The sequence below is a fragment of the Sceloporus occidentalis genome, unplaced genomic scaffold (assembly GCF_023333645.1).
Source record: "Sceloporus occidentalis isolate IW3139 unplaced genomic scaffold, rSceOcc1.0.p SCAF_20, whole genome shotgun sequence".
Classification (NCBI taxonomy): domain Eukaryota; kingdom Metazoa; phylum Chordata; class Lepidosauria; order Squamata; family Phrynosomatidae; genus Sceloporus; species Sceloporus occidentalis.
In genome coordinates this window covers 4,827,332-4,849,459 of record NW_028317000.1, presented here as the reverse complement: position 1 = coordinate 4,849,459, position 22,128 = coordinate 4,827,332, and the positions used below count along the sequence as shown (strand labels likewise).

Below are 22,128 nucleotides of genomic sequence, written 5' to 3'. Positions count from 1 at the left end.
CTCACCTGTGACAGGTAGACCTCTGTAGATCTCACTTGGGATAGATCCCTTTAGATCCCACCTGTGACAGGCAGACCCCTGTAACTCACTTAGGACAGGTCATCCCCTAGAGATCTCCCCTCTGAAAGGTAGACCTCTGTAGATCTCACTTGGGACAAGTCAGCCTCTGTAGATTTCATCTGTCACAGGCAGACCCCTGTAGCGCTCACCTGTGACAGGTAGACTCCTGTAGATCTCACCAGTAACAGGCAGACTCCTGTAGATCTCACCTGTGACAGGTAGACCCCTGTAGATTTGACCTGTGACAGACAGACCCCTATAGCTCTCACCTGTGACAGGTCAACCCTTGTACATCTCACCTGTAACAGGCAGACTCCTATAGATCTCACCTGTGACAGGTAGACCCCTTTAAATCTCACCTGTGACAGATAGACCCATGTAGATCTCACCTGTGACAAGTCGACCCCTGTCACTCTCACCTGTGACAGATAGACCTCTGTAGATCTCACTTGTGATAGATCTCTGTAGATCTCACTTGTGACAGATAGACCCCTGTAGCTCTCACTTGTGACAGGTCAACCCCTGTACATCTCACCTGTAACAGGCAGACTCCTATAGATCCTACCTGTGACAGGTAGACCTCTGAAGATCTCACCCGTGACAAATAGACTTCTGTAGATCTCACCTGTCACAGGTAGACTTCTGTATCTGTCACCTGTCACAGGTATATAAATTCAGCAGCCAGTCTCTTCCCCCAGCTGATTTCCCCCTGCTTGGCACCTGAACCTGGGTGCCCCTCTTGCCCATCCAGCGCATGCCTTTTATTTTTAACCACTTTAGGATTTGAGTTAATATGTTAATGCGCCGGAGTCCGCAGCCCAGCTCCCTTGATCTCGCTCTGGTGTGACGTGGGGCGGCTTCTTAAGCTGCTGGTAATCTCCCTCCCTGCTTCTCCTGGGGACTGGCAGTGCCCTTCTTCGCCAAGGAACCTGCCAGCCCCCTTTCTGGGCTCTTCTAGAATCCCATAGCATTGAGCCGTGGCAGTTAAAGTGGTGCCGAACCGGATTGTTTCTGCAGTGCGGACGCAGCCTAGATCTCCCAGTTCCCTGATTCAACACAAAACGTCCCCAACTATGGCTTTATGTTGCGAAGGAAAGTAAGACGATGCAGTCTTCATGTGCAAAAATAAAGAACACAGAGGCTTGGAGAGGATAAAAACAGCAGTCATTGAGATTTTCCGGCTGGAGGCTTCACACCAATTAAAGCAGTTGTAAAGTCGCAGGAAAGCAAGGGGGGAAAAGAAGTTAATAAGCCCATTGTCCGGCAAAAGGTCAGGGAAATCCGAAAACCCACAGGTTAGCAATTCGCACCCAGTTGGGCGCAACAGCACCTGCCCTGCGATGGGTTTGTTTTTCCAGCTTTGTTGTGTAACCTGCGGAGGCTTTGCAACCTTCACAAAACCCAGAAGGCTGGGCTGAGTCCGAGAGTTCTCCAGTGAACTCATACAATCTTTTTCATAGAGTCCATCCATCTAGCAATACAACCTTCCTCTCTTTTTGTTTCCCTCCACCTTTCCTGGCATCATTGTCTTGTCCAATGAGTCCTTCCTTCTCACAATGTGTCCGAAGTACGGCAACCTTAAGTCTTGCAATCTTGGCATCTAGGGATATTTCTGGCTTGATCTGCTCTAGGACCCATTTGTTTGTCCTTTTGGCCATCCATGGGATCCTCAGTACTCTTTTCCATATCCCCAAATGAATTGATTTTCTTCCTATCTGCTTTCTTAACTGTCCAGCTCTCCCATTCATACATAGTAATAGGGAACGCAATGGCTTGTACGATTCTAACTTTTGCGCTCAGTTTGCATTTTAGGATCTTTCCTAGTTCTTTCATAGCTGCCCTTCCCATTCTTAAAGTTTGAAACCTTAAAGACACTTAAAGTCAAGTCCTGTGTCGTCGGCATGCTCCAAAGGAGAAAGAAACACATGTTGGAATGCTCTTCCTGGATGAATGGTTGAAATGTAGGACATGTCCTGGCAAAGGAGGACATGTCCGGTCAGCCAGACCAATGATGGTGGTGGGATTCAGAGAAAGTCTTCTCCAGATCTTAAAACTCAAGCAGACTCATGTGAAAAGATACGGCCTCCCAGTTTCTGCCCGCTGTGCCCAGTAGGCAGAAGAAGTTGGGGATGGTGGCAGCATTATGGATTCTCACAAAATGGACCACAGATATAGTCTCCGAGGCCAATATGTGGTCTACAGACCATAGGTTACCCATATATGCTAAGTGGTTTGAACACTGGACAGCGGCGGCGACTCTGGAGACCAGGGTTCGAATCTCCCCTTGGCCGTGGGAACCCATCTTGGGCAAGTCACGCTCTCTCAGCCTCCACAATGGCAAACTTGCTCTGAACAATGTGAAGTCGAAGGCTTTCATGGCCGGCATCCATAGTTTTTTGTGAGTTTTTTGGGCTATATGGCCATGTTCTAGAAGAGTTTATTCCTGACGTTTCGCCAGCATCCGTGGCTGGCATCTTCAGGGAATACTGGCATGGAAAAGAGTAGATATGTATGTGTGTATGTATATGTGTATACACACACACACACACACACACACACTGTGGCCCTGCCCCAGGATAGGGTCACCACAAGTCGGAAATGACTTGAAGGCATGCAACAAAAACAGCAGCAACGAAAATCCCAGTGGAGGGTGTACCAAACCGGAGGGCAAAGAGAATTAGTGGGCAAAAGCCACTTTTGCAGCCTGTGCCAACTCACGCCCACTCATATGCGAGGGAAGCCGTAGAGCCAAGGTGGGTCCATCACAGTTGTGGCTCTTGGGGTTAAGGTTTTTAGGGGAAAATAAGCTCTGGGTGCGAGAGAGATTTGGGGGGAGAGAGATTTTCAGGCTGAGATTGAAGGCTGAGCGCTTGGAGCCGCCAGCTCAGCGGAGGAATTCCAGGAAAGCTGCCATGGAAATGTTGGCTGCTTAACGCTTCTCACTTCCAAAAGGCCCGGGTGAAAATCTTTTGGCAAACGTAGCATTATTTTTCTCTCCTTTTTGGATCAGAAGCGCTCGGAAAACAGCAGCTGGAAGGAGGGAGAGCAACAGATGAAGGATTTGAACCCGGTACTTCTTATGCAAAGGGTGGTTGGGATGCTGGGCCTCAGCTCTTTATCTTGGGGATGTGTTCTCTCCACCATTTTACCCCAGGTAGGGAGGGAAATGCACTTTGTGGATGCTCAGTGTCACCGATTCCTCAGTGGTTGCTTACGTAAAGTAATGACCACAGCCAGGGATGGCATTCATATCTATACTTTGCATATGCTCACCTTTGCCATTACACACTGAAAGAGGGGGAAAAGGGAAGAGTTATAGGATGTATCCACACTGTAGAATTGAAGTGGTTTGACAACACTTTGGCTGCCATGATTCTATCCAACAGCATTAGGGGATTTATAGTTTTCTGAGACCAGGCTGAAAACAGGCTGAAAATAGCTCACAAAACTACAGATCCCAAGATCGCACCACATTGAGCCATGGCAGTTAAAGCGGTGCCAAACTGCATTAATTCTGTAGCGTGGAGGCATCCTGGATAGACATAGAAAGACTTTGTAAAAGGATAACATCAGTGTATGGAGTGTGGGCTTAAACCAGGAGTTCCCAAACGTGGGTCCTTTGCATGCCTTGGACTGCGTCTCCCAAAATCCCCGTCTGTCCATCGAAGTCCAGAACACCTGGGGGACACAAGTTGGAGAGCCGTCATCCAAACTGATTTAATGGTGTGTTTGGTTCCTCCCAGGAGGGAAGAATATGCCTTTTAAAACAATGTTCTGGGCCTTATGGGAGTGAGAATAACAGAGCATTTTAATGTAGTAGTGAGTGTTCCTTCTTAGCGCACTAAATGCATCAAGAGACGAAATGTGGCCAATGGTGGCTAAAATTGCAGAAACCAGAGAAGGCGCTGAATGCAAAGTTTCCAACTTGGATGCTTGCAACCCGACGTCGTTCTCCGGTTGAACCTTGGAGCCTCTTTTCCAGCTCTTCCTCGCTTGCCTTTCTCCAATGTGCGACGGCAAAGGTACCTCTGAGCATCTCCAAAGGCCATCTATGACCGGCTCCAGGACCTTCCTTTAAGCCAGAAACACCCAAATCAGTGGAAAAAATCCGTTGGCACATTGGCACAGAGTTGCAAGACGGAGATGGAAAAATAGCTGCATAATTGAAACGTTAAGGGCCGCACCCAAAGGTGCCCAATGCAAAGCCGGTGGCGTGGTGCCAGGGGTGCTTTAGAAATCCCAAAGGGGCCTCTAGAAATCCCTGCCTCGTGCCCTGATCTGGCCTTCCCAAGGCCCCATGGTGAAAGCAGGGCTATTTATAAAGGAGGATTATTAGCCCCGAAAGCCGATTTGCGACGTCTTACTTGAGACCCTTTCGCCGTTTCGATCCTGCCAAGGGAGAAAGGAGTTTGCTTGGATTTCAGGGATGGGGGGGGGGGTTGGTTTGAGAAAAAGAGAGATAAACAGACTCCCCAGAAATGTTCCCTCAAGGTGCAAAGGTTTGAGATTTCCCTTGACGTAACGCAAGCTTCGGTTGGGTTAGGTTTAAGGGGGGGGGGGGATAAGCCATCTTGGTTGCTTTGCCACCCAAGTCTACTAGGACTGCTAAGGTCTGCTAGAAGCTCCATCCCCTTTGAAATAGCCACACCCCTTGAACAAAAGCCACACCTCTTTCTCCAAAGAGGGAGGGGCTTGTCTACATCAGGGCGGGCAAGTGGGGCGCATCCAAAAAAGGAGTGACTCGAACAGTGATGAAGAACCTTTTAGAGACCGAGTGCCCAAACTGCAACCCAAAACCCACTTATATATCGCAAAGTGCTGCCTCCCTCTGGATTTCTAGTGACAAACCCTAGCAAACTCTGTGTTGGGACGATGGTGCGTGTGCCCACAGAGAGGGCTCTGAGTGCCACCTCTGCCACACGTGCCATAGGTTCGCCACCATAGAGTTCAAAGAGAGATCTACTTCTGGTTTGGAAAACTGGAATTTTTAAATGGCGCCGCCCCTCCTATCTCACGCACCTGAGGTCCGCGGTCTTGAATATTGACAGAGGGGCAACATCCGTTATTTTCAATGGGGCGCACCCCCTGCATGCACCCCATTCAAGCCTATGGGGCTTGAATATAGGTGAGTTTCCATTTTTGCAGCCGGATCCAAAACGGATTCCAGCTAAAACAGAGGGCCGACTGTGGTGTGTGTGTGTGTGTGTGTGTGTGTGTGTGTGTGTGTGTGTCTGTATGTATATATGTGTGTGTGTATATACAAACACACACACACACATATATAGATACAGTCATCCTTCCTAACTTGCGGGCAATCCATTCCCCACCCCCGGTGAGTTAGGCGACTCGCAGACAATCAAGTCCCATTGAAACAAATGGGGCATGCTCCTGCGCATGAGCATAGGGCACGCACCGCAGGAGCGCCCCCCATTCACCTCAATGGCAGGTCACCCCTCCGCAGATTTCAAGTCCGCGACTTGGAGGGGTGACTATATAACATTGCAAGGGAAGCCTGGCATTCCTAGTGGCTTCCAAGATAAGTGATGTTTCAGATCTTTTCATGGGGGATGAGAGAGCAGAAGTCTGGAGTCCCCCTTCCAAGAAGTCTGGAAGGGTTGATGGCTACCAAAGCAGCCTTTGGGGGGCTGCATGTGGCCCGAGGGTTCAATAGACGTGTGGCTCCATGTGCCCACAGATGGACAGGTGGAGCAATGTAAAGAAATAGGTGGAGCTATGCAAAGAGAGGCATGCTATTCAGTTAGAGCAATGCAGATAAATAAGGGCTGCTGTGCAAAGAGAGGCAGGTTGCGTTCACTAGCCAGGTGGGTTCCTAAGGAGAGGGCTATTTTTAATGTTGTAAAACTATTCCCATGCAAGCAAATGCAGGGGCATCGCGATGACCGTGCCGGTCTGTTTCTATGATAAGGCTCATCCACTTGGATAGAGAGTGTGACTTGCCCAAGGTGACCCAGTGGGTTTCCTTGCCAGGCAGGCATTCAAACCCTAGTCATGGCCCACAGTTCAAACCACGATGCCACATTGTCTTGGGTTCACTCTGGCTAATTTAGTCCCAGGAGAGGCCTCTTTGGAAACTCAAAATGAACTGGAAGACACTGCTGCACACTTCCAGTTGTTTTAAAAAGGGCATCCCCTGGGCCTAAAACAGTACAGTGTGCCCACGTCTTATGCGGGTGCACCATACGCGGCTTTCAACATATGCTGAAAGCCGCGCCCGAAGAAGTAATGGTGTGCACACTGCACTGCAAGCACAAGCCCCATACGCAGGCTTCACCTCCACGGCTTTTAGCATACACTGAAGCTGTGGGACAATCTAATGAATGGCATGTGCGTCACACCACACCACATGCAACCGCCCCATTATTTTCAATGGGGTGCGAGCATCTGCAGTTTCCCCCTTACACGGGGGCAGGGGGTATCCGGAACGATGAAAACATTACATTATTAAAATTAAATATTTAAAACTCTTTAAAACAAAAACTGAACAGCCTCCATATTATCATTCTGTTTGTTCGAATGTCCCAGGAATGCCCCCCCCCAAAAGCATGGTAGAAATATCTCCCATGCCTCCTAGAGGATGTTTAGGTGTTTGTTGCTTGGTTTGCAGATGCATGTGCATTGTGTTGAAGCAGCGCATGCCGAGGTCTCTTGGGTGTTTTATGTGCCCCCCTATACTTCCACAGTTGCTGCCCCACTTGCACACCCACCAGGGTTAGTGTATTCTTGCTCCGTGCCAGATGAAAAACAGATGCATTTACAACACTTGCCACTTGGGGGTGCCGATGTCCCCACCTCCCCAAACAGGTTGCCTACTTGTGCAAGAAGGTGCCTCCAATTGCATGGCATGGCGTCTCCAGCCTTTTGGTAAGCCATCTTTGTGCCTCCGACAATAAAATCTTTGCAGGGTTGTTGTTGCAGAGGCCGCCGGCCCAAATGCCACCCTCCCATGGGCGGCAGGGCCCCTCCCTTGGCAAAGCTGGCGCACGCGGTGAAGCAACTGGGTCCTGGCAGGGCGAAGGAGTTGGGCATGTATGGGCCATGCGCAGAGGCCTGTTGCGCTCAGATGTTATATAAGCTTGCACAGACGAGGGTGTGTCGGTTGCTGTCAAAGCCGCCCTGGGTGTATCCTCTTTGCCCAAGTCTGAACCATCACTGCTGAAGGCCAGGTATGCCCAGGCATGCGCCCATGCGCCCCTGACCACTGCAAATTGTCTTCTATGGGAGCTTGTGTTTTCCTTCCTGTGAGAGACAGAGACGTTAAAGCATCCTCTAGGCTGAGTCTCAGCCTACATCTGGGATCATCTGCAGTGGGAAGACAGTGACTCTAGGCATGTACAGAGTACCTTTTCCCTTCCCACTGGCTAGCCAAGGCTGCTCATCTTCGCCACAAGCACCAAGAGTCCATGCATGGGTTCATCAGGGAAAATGTCAATACTCAGTTGAGTCCTGACCAGAATTTGGGAGGCATTCCTCTTTATTCTGGACCGCAGCACCCAGAATTCTGCAATTGACGCATTTTTGGTCTTGGGAACTGTGGTCCACAAAGTAGTTTTTGCAAAATCTGGATAGGAAGCACTATTGCAAACTGTTGCAAAGCTTCAGTAGTAATATCCTGGCAGGGGTGGGCCAATAACTGTTATCGATCATAATAATTATCAATGATATTTCCATGCAGAAATATTCATTCCTGAGCAGAAAATGCTACTTTCTGTGCAAAACAACCATGTGCGAATTTTGCACAGCATAAGTCGCAAATGGCGAAGATTCTCAGTGGTCCAAGACTCATTTTACTGGGGTTTTTCAACACTCAGAAAACATGTTTCTGGGCCATTTCCCAAACATTTTCAGATATTCTTTCCACTCCTACTGCAAACGGAAGGACAGCAAGGAAAAGGCTCCGAAGCAAGGAGCTCTAAAGTCTAGGGGCAGCCACTGTGAAGTCCTTTTCTCATGTTCCCACCAGTTGTATCTGTGAAGGTGGTGGGACCTGTGGATACTGGGAGATGCATATACCCCATTCGCTCCCATGCCAGCGTTCTCTGAAGATACCAGCCACAGATGCTGGCAAAACATCAGGCATAAACTCTTCCAGAATGCGGTCGCATAGTCCGAAAACCCCACAAAGTACTATTGGGAAATACAGTTTATGAGACAGCCTGGATCGAAGTTGCATAGGGCTTTTTATAGGTCATAACCAACACTCTGAATTGGGCCTACGGTAAGGAGAGGCGGAGGAAGATCAGTGGACCTATCCGCAGCAGGACAGTCCTCTTGGAGGCAATGCAAGCAGATAGGGAGAGATGGAAAGCAGGCAAGGTGTGTGTTTGGAGAGATAGAGGGAATGAAGATTTTTGTGGGGTTTTGGGGCTATGTGGCCATGTTCTAGAGGAGTTTATTCCTGATGTTTCACCAGCAGCTGTGGCTGGCATCTTCAGAGAATGCTGGCATAGAAGTGAGTGGGGCATATATATATTGTGTGACCCCACTCTCTGCCATGCCAGCATTCTCTGAAGATGCCAGCCACAGATGCTGCCGAAACGTCACAAATAAACTCCTCCAGAACATGGCCACAGAACCCGAAAAACCCACAACAAACTATGGATGCCGGCCATGAAAACCTTCGACTTCACAGAGAGCATGTAGCATGGTTTCATTTTTCTCCCCCACTTCACAACTCCCAGAATCCACAGCTAGGGGCGATTCTGGGAACCGCAGTCCAAAAATTAACCCCTCCAAGGGATGCAAGAGAGTGGTAGGAAGGAGAGGAGATATGTCTTCAGTGCCCAATGTTTCCCTATTCTATCTACATTCCCTTGAAGCTATTACTAGGTGAGTCTTCTCTATCCAAAAGATTTGGGACCAGAAGTGTTTTGGATTTTGGAAGATTTTTATGTACATAATGAGACAAGTTGGAGACGGGACCCGAGTTGAAATGTGAAATTCATTTATGTTTCGGATACATGGTGGTTTGAGTGTTGGACTACGATTCCGGAGACCAAGGTTCGGTTGGGCCCTTCCGCCTTCCATCTTTCCTTCCTTACTTTCTTCCATCCAGCTCCTTCTCTCCATCTCCTCTCTGGTTTTGTTTTTTTGGCCCAATGCAAGAGAGTGAGAGCATGGGAAGGCGCTCCTCCTGAGCACTAGTGTTGGGCTTTTGCTGGAGCGCCTTCCTTCCACCCGCTGGGGACTGGAGGCTTGCCAAGGCCTGGTAGCGGAGTTATGTAAGTGGAGGGTTCGAATGAGGACAACGCTGGGCCTCTCCCCTCCGCCAGAGGAGCAGAGACTTCCTTATTTAAACCTCTTCCAGGGGAGAGAGGCGAGCAGAAGGGAGGGAGGTTTTAGGGGGACGAAAAAGAAAGAGAGAAACAGACCAGCTTTTGCAGCCTCGGCTTGCTGTGCTAGATCTGCACAAGGCTTTAACCTCTTATCTGTTGCTTTCTGTATCTTTGCACTATATGTGTGTGTGTGTGCGCGCGCACAAGTTGAGTCTTTTGTAATTCTGAACTACTACAAAATCCAAAATTGGTTGAGAGAGTGGCACCTTTGCTTTCCGGCGGCTCGGCGTGCACAAACTTTGTTTCATGCACCAAGTTATTACAAATATGTAATATTTGTGTGAATACAAGCTGTGTGTATAACAGCGGTTCTCAACCTGTGGGTCGCAACCCCTTTGAGGTTCGAACGACCCTTTCATAGGGGTCGCCTAAGACCATCGGAAAACATATATTTCCAATGGTCTTAGGAACCAAGGTACCATAGTTTTATGGTTGGAGAGTCACCACAACATGAGGAACTGTGTTAAAGGGTCGCGGCATTAGAAAGGTTGGGAACCACTGGTGTGTAAGGTATATTGGTTGTTTCCATCGAGTCATTTCTGACTTACAGCAACCCTAGATCTGTCATGGAGTTTACTTGGCAAGAGGACGAGAGAGTGTGACTTGACCAAAGTCTCCCGGTGGGTTTCGTGGCCGAGCTGGGAATCGAACCCTGGTCTCCGGAATCGTACCCCAACGCCCAAACCACCACGTATCTGAAACATATTTCAAGTTTAGGCTAGGGTCCCATCTCCAAGATATCTCATGATATATGTACAAGAATAGGACATGGAGCAATGGATGCAAGCTGAAGGAAAAGAGATTCCGCCTTAACATTAAGAGGAACTACTTGACAATAAGAGCTGTTTGACAAGAGAACACATTGCCTTGGAGAGTGGTGGAGTCTCCATCTTTGGAGGTCTTCAAACAGAGACTGGATGGCCATTTGTCAATGGGGATGATTTGATTGAAAGTTACTGCATGGCAGAATGGGGTTGGACTGGATGGCCCTTCTTGTGGTCTCTCCCAACTCTATGATTCTACGTTTCTATTCTATGATTCTAAGCGCATCCACATTCTTGCTTGGACCCTTTTTCCTCCCTCTTTTTAAAAGAGAATAAAATTGCAAACCCTCTAGGAAAACGGGACAAGACAAACTTGCGCTTGCAAAAGAAAATGCAAATGTGATAGGAAGCGAAATAAACAACAACCCAAAGCGGGTTTTTTGCGGCACCTCCGAGGCCTGCGAGTTTCAATTGGCACCGGTTTCTGTGGATGGCTTCCCGTTTCCTCTGACAAACAGAAATTGGCCGCCGTCCCCGGAGGCTTCTGCCAAATAAAACTTGTCAGCCTTTCAGGTGTTACTAGTCCTCTTTGTTGTTTTTCTCTTTGTGATATCTTGGCACGACAACCTCGCTTATAGAGTATCTTTTTTGCCCCCGTTTTATCATGCCCGTGATTTTGTTCGCGTGAGAAAGAAATTGTGTGTTTCTGCTTTCTCCAAAGGCAAATTGGATTTTCATTTCTGCATCTGTTCCGGTTTGACTTTTGTTACGCGTTGTTTTGTATTCCCAAAGAAATATAGTGGATTAAATGGAAACATTTAAGCGGTTTGATTCGTAGTGATGTTTAGAATGGTTTGGATATGTGTGTGTTTTAAAATCAAAAGAGACTTTGTGTTTGTGCTAAAAGAAATCAGGATCAATACAGCAATGAAATTGTAATCTTTAGGTTTTTGGGGAGGAAAGGAAAGGTACGCACATCGTGAAAGCCAGCATGGTTTTAATGGTTTGGGCATCAGACTAGGCTTCACCGGAGTTCGAGTCCTGCATAGCCTTGGTCAAGTCACACACTCTCAGCCCCAGAAAACCTTAGGGTTGCCGTAAGTCGGAAACAACGTCAAGACACACAACGGCAACACAAACACACACTTCATTTCTCCCCCCAAATACTACCATCCATAATCCAGATTGCATCCCCATCCTACCCTGTCTATCAAGATTTCAACAGGTACCATGTTTGCAACATTTTTGGGTGACCATGAGAAACTTGCAGACATTTGTTCCTTTAAGAAAATGGAGACTTTAAGATTTTAGTGCAAAGTCTTTCTGTGTCCATGAAGGCTAGAAACTTGCACACTTTTTATTGTTTAAGAAATGGATTTTGTCTCTATGGTTTCAGCGGATCCCGTTTTTGCAAAGTCTTTCTCTATCCATGAGGGCTAGAGCCTTGCATGATGGTTTGCTTCTTTAAGAAAATGAACGGAGGGTCTACAAATCCAATAGACAACCTTTTTTCAAAGGTCTATATATGTTTGTCTGTGTTTGTGTGTGTGCAACTAAGAAAACCAGAAAATTGTATGTTTAAGAACCTAAACTGGATGCTTTCCCAGGATGTTGAAACTCCAAGTTGGAGTGCAGAGGTATCTATTGCTTTCTCCGGATCCTTAAGGACTAGCAGCTTACGTTTTTGAACAACATATAAATAAATAAAGACGGAGAACAGAGGGTTCCCGGCCGGCCATGTTGTGCGACACGTGATTGTGGATGTGTGGCAGGCATCCAGCCCTGGTTATAAATAGCCTTGGAGATAAAGAGGTGAAGACAAGGAGCAGAAATAGTAAAGCAGCTTAGATCTGACTTAGCCATGGGGCGGCCAGAGGGAGGGTGCATCTCCCAGTTAACCGACGAAGACGAAACACTTGCAGTTGTGTAGCTTATAAGGTTTACACACACACACACACCTATCTCCCACATTGTTCCCATCCCTTCCAACTGTCCCAGTTTGGGATTAATCCTCTGCATTCCCACTTTTTTCAGCTGCTTTTGAAACGTCCCGGTTTCTCTCCTCCTCTTCCTCCGCTTTTCCCCCGTTCGTTCTCGGTTTACGTCAAAATCAATGCAGAAATCAAAAATGGTTTGCGCTCAGTCGATTGAATGGAGAGGAGTAGAGAGGGACCGAGTCTTGACCTTTGCAAAAGCAAACTGCTGCGGCCTCTTCTAACTTGTGTTTTCTTCCCTATTAATAACCTTTGCCATCTTGACCACATTCTGATGTTTGTCCGCAAGAATCCCAGTTTCTATCTGAATTGTTGGAGAGTATGCTTTCCCGCTTCGTTGACTCCTTACCTGTCATGTTTTGTTGTTGTTGTTGTTGTTGTTGTTGTTGTTGGGTGCCTTCAAGTTGTTACCAATTTATGGTGACCCTAAGGAGATCCTATCATGGGGTTTTCATGGCAAGCGTCTTCAGAGGAGGGTTGTCATTGCCATTCCTCTGAGGCTGAAAGATTATGATTTGCCTGAAAGGGTTTCCATGGCCAAGCCGGGATTCGAACCCATCGTCCAACACTCAAGCTGAATAATGGGTCACCGTCAAATTCAGAGAAGTCTCCTTCTTTGGAGGTTTTAAATAGAGGCTGGATGTACATCTGTCGGAGGTGCTTTGACTGTGAGTTCCTGCATGGCGGAATAGGGTCGGACTGGATGACCCTTGGAGCTCTCTTCCACCTCGATCATTTTAAGTTCATGCTAGGGTTGGAATATGAGTCTCATAAGATAAAGAGGAGAAATGAAGAATAGATGGATTAATTTTCTCTCTCTTTTTTAACACTGGTGAGCAAAAGTGTGGCAACGAAACCTTCTAGTGCTTCATGGACAAATCTTGAATTGGTTCGACCCTCTTGATTTTAAATGAATCTATTTTCCGGCTTGTTTGCAATCATGCTAAAGGCCAGGACAAGGTTGTTCTTGGGCTCCCTCTTGCGCCCAAAAGGCCAACTTTCAGCTTTTGCTTTTCTCACATGGCGGTCTAATAAAATATGTATTCCTCCTTTTTCTTTTTCTCTGTTCCTCCAAATCATTTCGGGGAGAGAGGGCTTTTTGTGAGTTCCTAATTTTGTTAAAAGCCTGCTGAAAGTAGATGTTTTAAGTAAAGCAAATTGATTTGCACTTTCCCAAAAAGCTGGAATGCGGTTCTCCTGGCAAATATATATGTATGCATGAATGTATACATATGCTCATGTGTGTGCATATGTATGTTTCCAAAATGGATTTATATATGGGAGATATAAAAAATTCATATATTAGTAGAAAGGGTAACTAAAACGTTTATTTAACTCTTCTCCCCTCTTCATTGCAGGGTCTGTGGCTATGAAGAAGACACATACGTGTGAGTAACATGATTTCCTGATTGATTTGTTTAAGTGTGGTGGCTTTTCCAAATAAGTCTATAAAGGTGTCAGATCATTCCTCACCATTTATTAAAACCAATAGCCCACATATCATTCTATGCCTATTGATGAAAGATAAGCGGCCATTTTATCCAGCGGTGTAAAATGGCGGTGTGTGTAACCATTTGGCCAGATGGTCCCCTTCATCATCCTTCCAGCTAATGAGAGCCTTACAGTTTGATTGACTGACCCTTGATCAGAATGCCCAAAATTGTGATCGCTGTGATTGATGAATTGTTTGATTGACGGTTGATTGCCATGCCCAAAATTCTGATCACTGTGATTGAGGAATTGATTGATTGACCCTTGATCGACATGCCCAAAATTCTGTTAACTATGATTGAGGAATTGATTGATTGACCTTTGATCAGTATGCCCAAAATTCTGATCACTGTGATTGAGGAATTGATTGATTGACCTTTGATCGGCATGCCCAAAATTCTGATCACTGTGATTGAGGAATTGATTGATTGACCTTTGATCGGCATGCCCAAAATTCTGATCACTGTGATTGAGGAATTGATTGATTGACCCTTGATCAGGATGCCCAAAATTCTGATCACTGTTATTGAAGAATTGATTGACCCTTGATTGGCATGCCCAAAATTGTGATCACTGTGATTGAGGAATTGATTGATTGATCCTTGATCGGCATGCCCAAAATTCTGATCATCTTTGACATCTCCTCTGCAAGATCAGAAGTACTTTGCAAGCCCAATTTTGTTCCTTCTGCCAGTTAGAGATGGCAGAAGGGAACGTTTGGCACAAATGCATTCAAATGACCAACACAAAAGTGCTGCAGATGAGAGATACAAAAGCAAGCAGGACACAAAGTCCGTAGGCTCAACTATCTGTCCCCAGCATCTGGGTTTTTGGTGGCGTCACTCATCATGGAGATTTCATGGCTTGGCGACCGCAAGTGCGTGCCGATTTGCCGGATCACATTAGCAGCCATTGCGGCAGCTGGTTCCTTTGTGACGCACGGAACCTGAGTTATTTCCTTGTCATCAGCCCTGAACTGATTTCTTAAATTTCACGTTCGTTGCCTTCGTGGGCAGGAGGGTTTGCAAACTGGGGTGAAGACGGGTTTTGGGGTCAGGGAGAGGCAGAGATACTGCCGTCTCTAGAAGGTGCCTGGAACAACTTGCGTGCGGCGTGACCCCATTCTGGCGCTCCTGGCCCAGCAGCATCATGGTTTTCTCAACCGCTGTATTCACTTGATGCGATGCGGTCGGAGTCAGCAAGACTGTCTACCTGGAAACCCAGCCCTGTCCTGCCTTGCAGGGGTAGGAGGGCTCTGACGCAAGAGGATTTTGACCATGTTTGGTCTTAGGTTGCTTCGACCTTGGCTCCGTCATTAACCAAAATGGAGACTGTATCAAAATCTAAGGAGGAGCATGACAAGATCTTCAAGTGTAACGTTGTGGTTGTTTACTGCCGCCAAGTCAACTCCGACTTGTGGCGACCCCTTGAATGAGAGACCACCAAGTAACTCTGTCATCAACAGCGATGCTCAGGTCTTGCAAACTCCATGGCTTTCCTGATGGAGTCTATCCATTGGGGATGTGGTCCTCCTTTTTTCCTACTGCCTTGCTAAGCATTATTGTCTAATCTAGTGAGTCCTGTCTTCTCATGATGTGGCCAAAGCACAACCACCTCGGTTTAGTCATCTTGGCTTCTAGGGAGAATTTAGGTTTGGTTTGTTCTAGGACCAAAGTAGTCCATCGTATCCACAGATCTTCAAGTGTGAAGTTGTGGTTGTTTATTGCCATCAAGTTGACTTCAACTATGGTGACCCCATGAATGAAAGACTTCCAAGTTAGTGTCCTCAATAGATACTCCGGTATTGCAAACTTAGACCATGGTTTCTTGATGGAATCAATCCATCTTGGATGTGATCTCTATTTTCTCCTACTGCCTTCTGTTTTTGCTAAGCTTTATTGTCTATTCTAGTGAGTTGTGTCTTATGATGTGGTCAAAGTACGACAGCCACAACTTAGTCATGTTGGCTTCTAGGAAGATTTCAGGTTTGATTTGCTCTAGGACCCATGTATTTGCCTTCTTAGCAATCCACGGTATCCATAAAGCTCTCCTCCAGGATCACATCTCAAATGAGTTGATTTTCTCCCTATCTGCTTTCTTCACTGTCCAGCTTTCATGGCATTGCAAGCGTAAAGACGTTTCATTAAACGCCAAAGTCAGGATCATCCAGGCCATTGGATTTCCATTTTCTATGGATGGTTGTGAAATCTGGACCGGGAAGAAAGCAGATAGGAAGAAAACCGATGCAGTTGAAATGTGACTGTCACCGGAGATGTAATGGGACAGTTCTTGTTCTTGTTGTGACACCATCTTTGTGAAGCTGTTGTAAGGAATGGAGGCAAAATGAAATGAAGAACGGAAGGAGAGACAAACGTGCCTTGAGGTCTTCCTTGCCACGTTGCCAGTTTGCCTTCTAATGGGGTAGAAGGTGGGCATTTTCTTACCACGTTCCCACAAAACTAGGTAAGCATTTTATGGCCTGGTTGCCTGAGGTGCAATGAAAACCAAGTCCCAGAGTTTGAGCCACTTGCCATAGACCATTTCTTCCATGGGTGTTTGATTTTAGAGACCAAAAGATGTGCCAACCGAACTCTTGAATTTGTGCTGGTGGTCAAGGGCTTCCATACAGTGGGCAGTGAACCCATTCCAGATTTGTGGTTTAAAGGAGCTCTTTGCAGCGCTGAACAATGAACTGCAAATAACAAAAACACCACGTTTGACCTGAGAGGACACCTCTCTAGGAATCTCTAGGTTCTCCAGCGCAACTCTGTGGTTAACGTCCGACAGACACTGACCATAGAACTGCACTGGAGGAGCTGCAAAGGCCTAGTAGAGTCTTCTCTCTAGGAATCTCTAGGTCTTTCAGTGCCACTTTTAGTTAACATTGACCATAGAGTTGCTCTGGAGGAGCTACAAAGGCCTAGTAGAGTGTTCTCCCTAGGAATCTCTAGGTCTTTCGGTGCCACTTTTAGTTAACGTAGACCATAGAGTTGCACTGGAGGAGCTACAAAGGCCTAGTAGAGTCTTCTCTCTAGGAATCTCTAGGTCTTTCAGTGCCACTTTTAGTTAACGTTGACCATACAGTTGCACTGGAGGAGATACAAAGGCCTCCTCCAAATTGTCCTCCAAATTTAAAATAGCCAGGTGTCCATTCTGACCTGCGTTTCCAGTTTCTCAAAATGGACCCCTCTTTCTCCCTCCTGCTTAGTTCAAGTGGAAACTTCTTTTCTTTTCTTTCTTTCTTTCTTTCTTGTGGCTCCTTTGTTCTCTTTTTCTCTTTGTCGTCTTTTGTGGGTTCGGAAATTTCCACCGCGCTTGTCGTTGGTTTCTCCCCCCCCCCCCTTTCCACCATCCAAATTTCAACGGGGGCTTCTGATTGGCTGAGAGACGCCCCCATCCTTTGGGTGCCCCATGTCACCTGTGTGCCAGCGCCCGACTTCTTTTAGACAAATGAGATCGGATGCCCGCATGGGCGCATCCTCCAAAAAAACCCAGCTCCTGCAGTGCCGCTTTGACACAATTTGCGGCAACTGGTACCACCTGGAGCCCTGTAGGTGTTCCTGAATCTAACCACTGGGGCTTCCTCCCCATAAGGCAGCATCGCCATGCGAGGTATGTGGGGCGATGGGGGCATGAAACCCATGGCTTGGTGGCACCTGTGGGTTTCAAGGGGCGACTTCGGAGGTTGGCACAGCTGGACATTTGGGGGGGGGGGGCGCAAGAAAAGTGATGGAACCGCAACCTTGCTTTCTATAAGAGAGCAGACAGAAAACTCTGTGATAGGTTTGATAGGTTGATGTTGTTGTTGTTGTGTATCTTCAAATCGTTTCTGTCTTATGGCGACTCTTGTTGTGTGCCTTCAAGTTGCTTTCCGACTTACGGCGATCCAAAGGCTATCATAGGGCTTTCTTTAGAGGGGGTTTGCCATTGCCATCGTCTGAAGCTGAGAGAATGGGACTTGCCCAAGGTGATCCAATGGGTTTCCTTGGCCAAGGTGGGATTCGAACCCTGGTCTCTCAGAGTCCTAGCCCAAGACTCGAACCACTACACCATGCTTGCTATCGTGGCGACTCTAAGGTGAATGGATAAATAGATAGGGTCGCCATAAGTATATTATAACTATTATTATTATATTATTGTAACTATATTATACATCGAAGGCACACAACAGCAACAATCATACACACACACACACACACACACACACACACACACACACAGGGTGGGTTGTAGGGAGTGTGTGTGTATGTGAGTATACCTGTATATATAAAATGTATATGTATATGTATTTATATGTATATATGTCATATATTTATTCATATACATTTGTTGTGTGCCTTCAAGTCATTTCTGACTTATGGTGACACTAAGGCCAACCTGTCATGGGGTTTTCTTGGTAAGGTTCTTCAGAGGAGCTTTGCCATTGCTGTCCTCTGAGGCTGAGAGAGTGTGACTTGCCCAAAGTCACCCAGCAGGTTTCCATGGCCAAGCCAGGATTCGAGCCCTGGTTTCCAGAGTCATAGTCTAGCGCTCAAAGCACTATGCCAACCAACTCAGCTTTTAGGGTTGCCATTGGATGGTCCTTGTGGTCTCCTCCATTTCTATGACTCCACGATGAGTCGGAAACAACTTGAAGGCACTCAACAACAACTACAACAAATATATTGAGATAGTACAAAATGTAGGACCTAAATATACCGTTGGCATCATAGGAGATCTGGTTTTGGAAGCTAAGAAGGATTATCTGTGGTTAATGCTTGGGTGGGAAACTGACAAATACCAAATGCTGCAGGCTGTATCTCAAAGCAAAACTAAGGATTCCTTGCCTAAGAAAACCCTAAGAAATTCATGGGGTTGGCATAGGTCAACAGGCAACAAACACGTAAAAACATGTTCTGGATTTAGGGGTGCAGTGGCCCATTTAAAACAGTGTTAAAAAGAGCCACTGTTGTATCATAGTTTGAGCATTGGACTACGACTCCGGAGACTAGGGTTCGAATCCCTGCTCACCTGTGGAAACCCACTGGGCGACTTTGGGCAAGTCACACTTGCAATGGCAATGGCAAACCCTTTCAGAAGAAACCTGCCAAGAAAACACCACAATAGAGTCATCTTAGCATCGGCGCAAATTGGAAACGACTTGCACATGCGCGCAAACAATAGAAATCGAAATCTATAACGTCTTTGATCCGAAGCATTTTGGATCAGGTAGACTCAGTACGGCAATGTTAATGTTCTCAAAGTGGTTTTTAGGGGAAATTCATTCGACTTTTTAGACAATTTCGACCCACAAAGAACGCTGCCTAAAACCAAAGCGAAAGGCGCCAAACAGCAGTTAAAGATGGTTTGTCGCCAAAAAGGACTTCAGTTCCTTTCTGCAAAACCATCACAGGACATATTGATTTTGACCTGATTTCTTTCGTCTCGCTATGACTTCAGGTTGCGTTCTGCATATGTTGGCTTCCTGGTTGTAGGATGAGAAATTTCATTCATTCCTGCATTTCCATATCTATCATCATTTTGTTATTTGCGCATGAGTTATGTATTATCTCCATTACATTTTGCAACCAGGTTCACATAACATCCATCATTGCTTTTTGGGGGGTATTTGTCAGCAGTCTTATTCGGTGTGGATTTCTTTGGTTCGGTGGTGCCCAAACTTTGGTCTTCCAGGTGTTTTGGACTTCAGCTCCCAGGATTCCTGACTGTTGGCCAAGCTGGCTGGGGATTCTGGGAGCTGAAGTCCAGAATATCTAGAGGACCAAAGTTTGGAGATCATTGGCTTAGACCTTTGGTTGGTCAAACCTTTGAGGAACCTCTTCCGCAGAGCGTGAATGGCGTGGGCCGTCTTCGATGCTGCAAATGTGTTACTACTTCTTCATTGTATCTATATCCCATCTTTATCCCAAGGTGGGATCCAAGGTAGCTCACATCAAGTTAAGAAGAAGGTACGCCCAAAAGGTGAACCCAATTCTGAGCCGCATCAATAGTATAGTGTCCAAACCAAAGGAAATTTTAGTGCCACTCTGTTCTGCTTTGGCCAAAGTTGAAATATTGTGTCCAGTTCTGGGCATCACAATTCAAGATGGATATTTTTCCCCCAAATACAACTTATATACATACATATTTTCATAGTAATGTAAAATATTGCGTTCCTATAATCATCGGTATCTTTACCTCCACTTTTATCAATGCTGCTTCCTTTGTTTTGTTTCCAACTCTGTATTTTCCATCTCAAAAGCCTCACTTTTCATGTATAAAACCCACCATCTTTTCTTTCTCGGTGCATTTTTAGATCCGATGGTCCAGTTCGTTCCATTCGTCGTATCTCCCTAAATATTGTCACCCTCTTTACGGTTGTGTTGATATTCAGTTCCAAACACTAGACTATTTCCATTTTAGTCAATCAGTTGTAAAGTTCCCCTTTACTTCCTTCATATATCAGTTCAAGATGGATACTGACAAACTAGAACGTGTCCAGAGAAGAACGGTCCAAGATGGTCAAATGTCTTATGAGGAAAGGAACTGGGTAGGTTTAGCTTGGAGAAGAGAAGACTGAGAGGTGGCATGGTTGTTGTTGTTGTTGTTGTTGTTGTTGTTGTGTGCCTTCAAGTCATTTCTGACCCTAAGGTGAACCTATCCAAGGCTTTTCTTGGCCAGATTTGTTGAGAGGCGGTTTGCCATTGCCTTCCTTTGAGGCTGAGAGCATGTGCCTCACAAAAGGTCTCCGAATGGGTTTCCATGGCTGAGCGGGGAACCGAACCCGGATCTCCTCGTCATCCAAAATGCTAGCTATCTGTAAGTATCCAAAGGGATGCCGTTGAGCGTAAACCAACAAATTCAAATGACGAGAAAAGAGATTCCACTTAAACATTAAGAAAACATTTTTTACTGTATATACTCATGTATAAGTCTAGAAATTTAGGTCCAAAAATTGACCCCAAATACCTAAGTCAACTTATCCATGGGTCAGTGTAAGTACTGTATATGAACTGGTGAAAGGCAAGAGTATAATCTGTCCTGGAAGCACCGACCCCCTTTTCTTTCTCATCCATCCATCTTTAAGAGTGAGATTTTGTACGTTCTTTGACATTGTTTTCCTTTGCTTCATCCTTTAGATCCTTTGCAATATGCCCCTAAGTTTTACCCTTGACTTATGCACAGAGCCTAACAACATCCATAATTTTGGCCCGAAAACTTGCCCTCGACTTATACATGAGGTCAACTTATAGTCAAGTATATACATTATCCATAAGAGCCATTGGACAGTAGACTAGACTGCCTCGGGGACCCTCCATCTTTGGAGGTCTTTAAACGGAGGTTGGATGGGCATCTTTCAAGGGTGCTTTGGTTGTATAGCCCTGCATTGCAGAATGGGATTCGAATTGGTGGCCTGTGGGGGTCCCTTCCAACTTTGTCCTTCTACGCTAAGAACCGGTTTCATACCAAAGCTTAAAAAGCATGAAATCAACTGTTCCGTTTTTCAAAGCTAAAAACACATTGAAATGTACTAAAAGTGTGCAAACATCATATCCCTTGCTTTATATATAACTATACATGTATCTATATAGATGCACATTTTCCTGCATGCTGCGTGCATGACATGTTTCTCCGCCGTCACCTGTTTCCAACATTCGGGGGTTCCCCGCTTGATCTCCCCACCTCAGTTTTTGTCCGCTGCCCTTTGATCTCACGCAAGCGAGGTGAGGTTTGCGCGATGCGCTTCCCGGCTTTGCTTTGTCGCTGTGCATGAGTGATGCTGCAGAAACTGGCAATTCAACAGTCAGTATTTTTCAAAGCCAAAAACCCTCCGGTGAGACCTTTTTTCAGTATGCCGTCGTTCTGCTTTAGAGTTGTTTCTGAAGGCCTTCCCATGGCGTTTCTGTGTCCGCAAAATGTGCATGATTTTGCAACTGTTGTTGCGCTTATTTGCCGTCATTCAACTTAATGGCAAACCCCTCGATGAAAGGCCTTCGGGGACCTTGTTCTGCTCTGCTCAGGTCTTGCAAATTCAGGGTCACTTGGATGCGTGCAAACACCCTCAGCCCAATATGATAAAGAGCCATCCATGCTCAATGTACTATTTTTCACATTGGTTCAAAAAGGGAGTGCAATAGCCCATTCTCTGAATTCTCTGAAGATGCCAAAGCCACAGATGCTGGCACAATGTCAGGAATAAACTCTTCTAGAACATGGCCACAGAGCCCAAAAAACCCATTTAAAAAATTTAAGTATGGTAATACCCAAGTCCACAAAACAACGATGCCTTTATTGGCCATCCAACATGCATTTTTGTATTTTAATGTGTATTTTGTGCATTTCCAATGGAGCTTCGAAAGCTCACATGTATTTTGTGCATTTTGTATTGCAACATGTATTTTGTGCATTTCCAGCGGAGCTTCGAAAGCTCGCAACATGCATTCTTGTATTTAAACATGTATTTTGTACATTTCCAATGGAGCTTCG

The 22,128-nt window shown here is 46.1% G+C and overlaps 1 protein-coding gene across 1 annotated transcript in view; it reads left to right on the top strand.

Moving 5' to 3' along the window:
• Positions 1 to 22,128, top strand: part of RORC (RAR related orphan receptor C) — a 50,005-nt gene that overhangs the window by 5,634 nt on the left and 22,243 nt on the right. Inside the window, exon 2 of the mRNA XM_089483022.1 lies at positions 13,530 to 13,559. Coding sequence (XP_089339148.1) covers positions 13,530 to 13,559 — 30 coding nt within the window. The remainder of the gene's footprint in view (positions 1 to 13,529; positions 13,560 to 22,128) is intronic.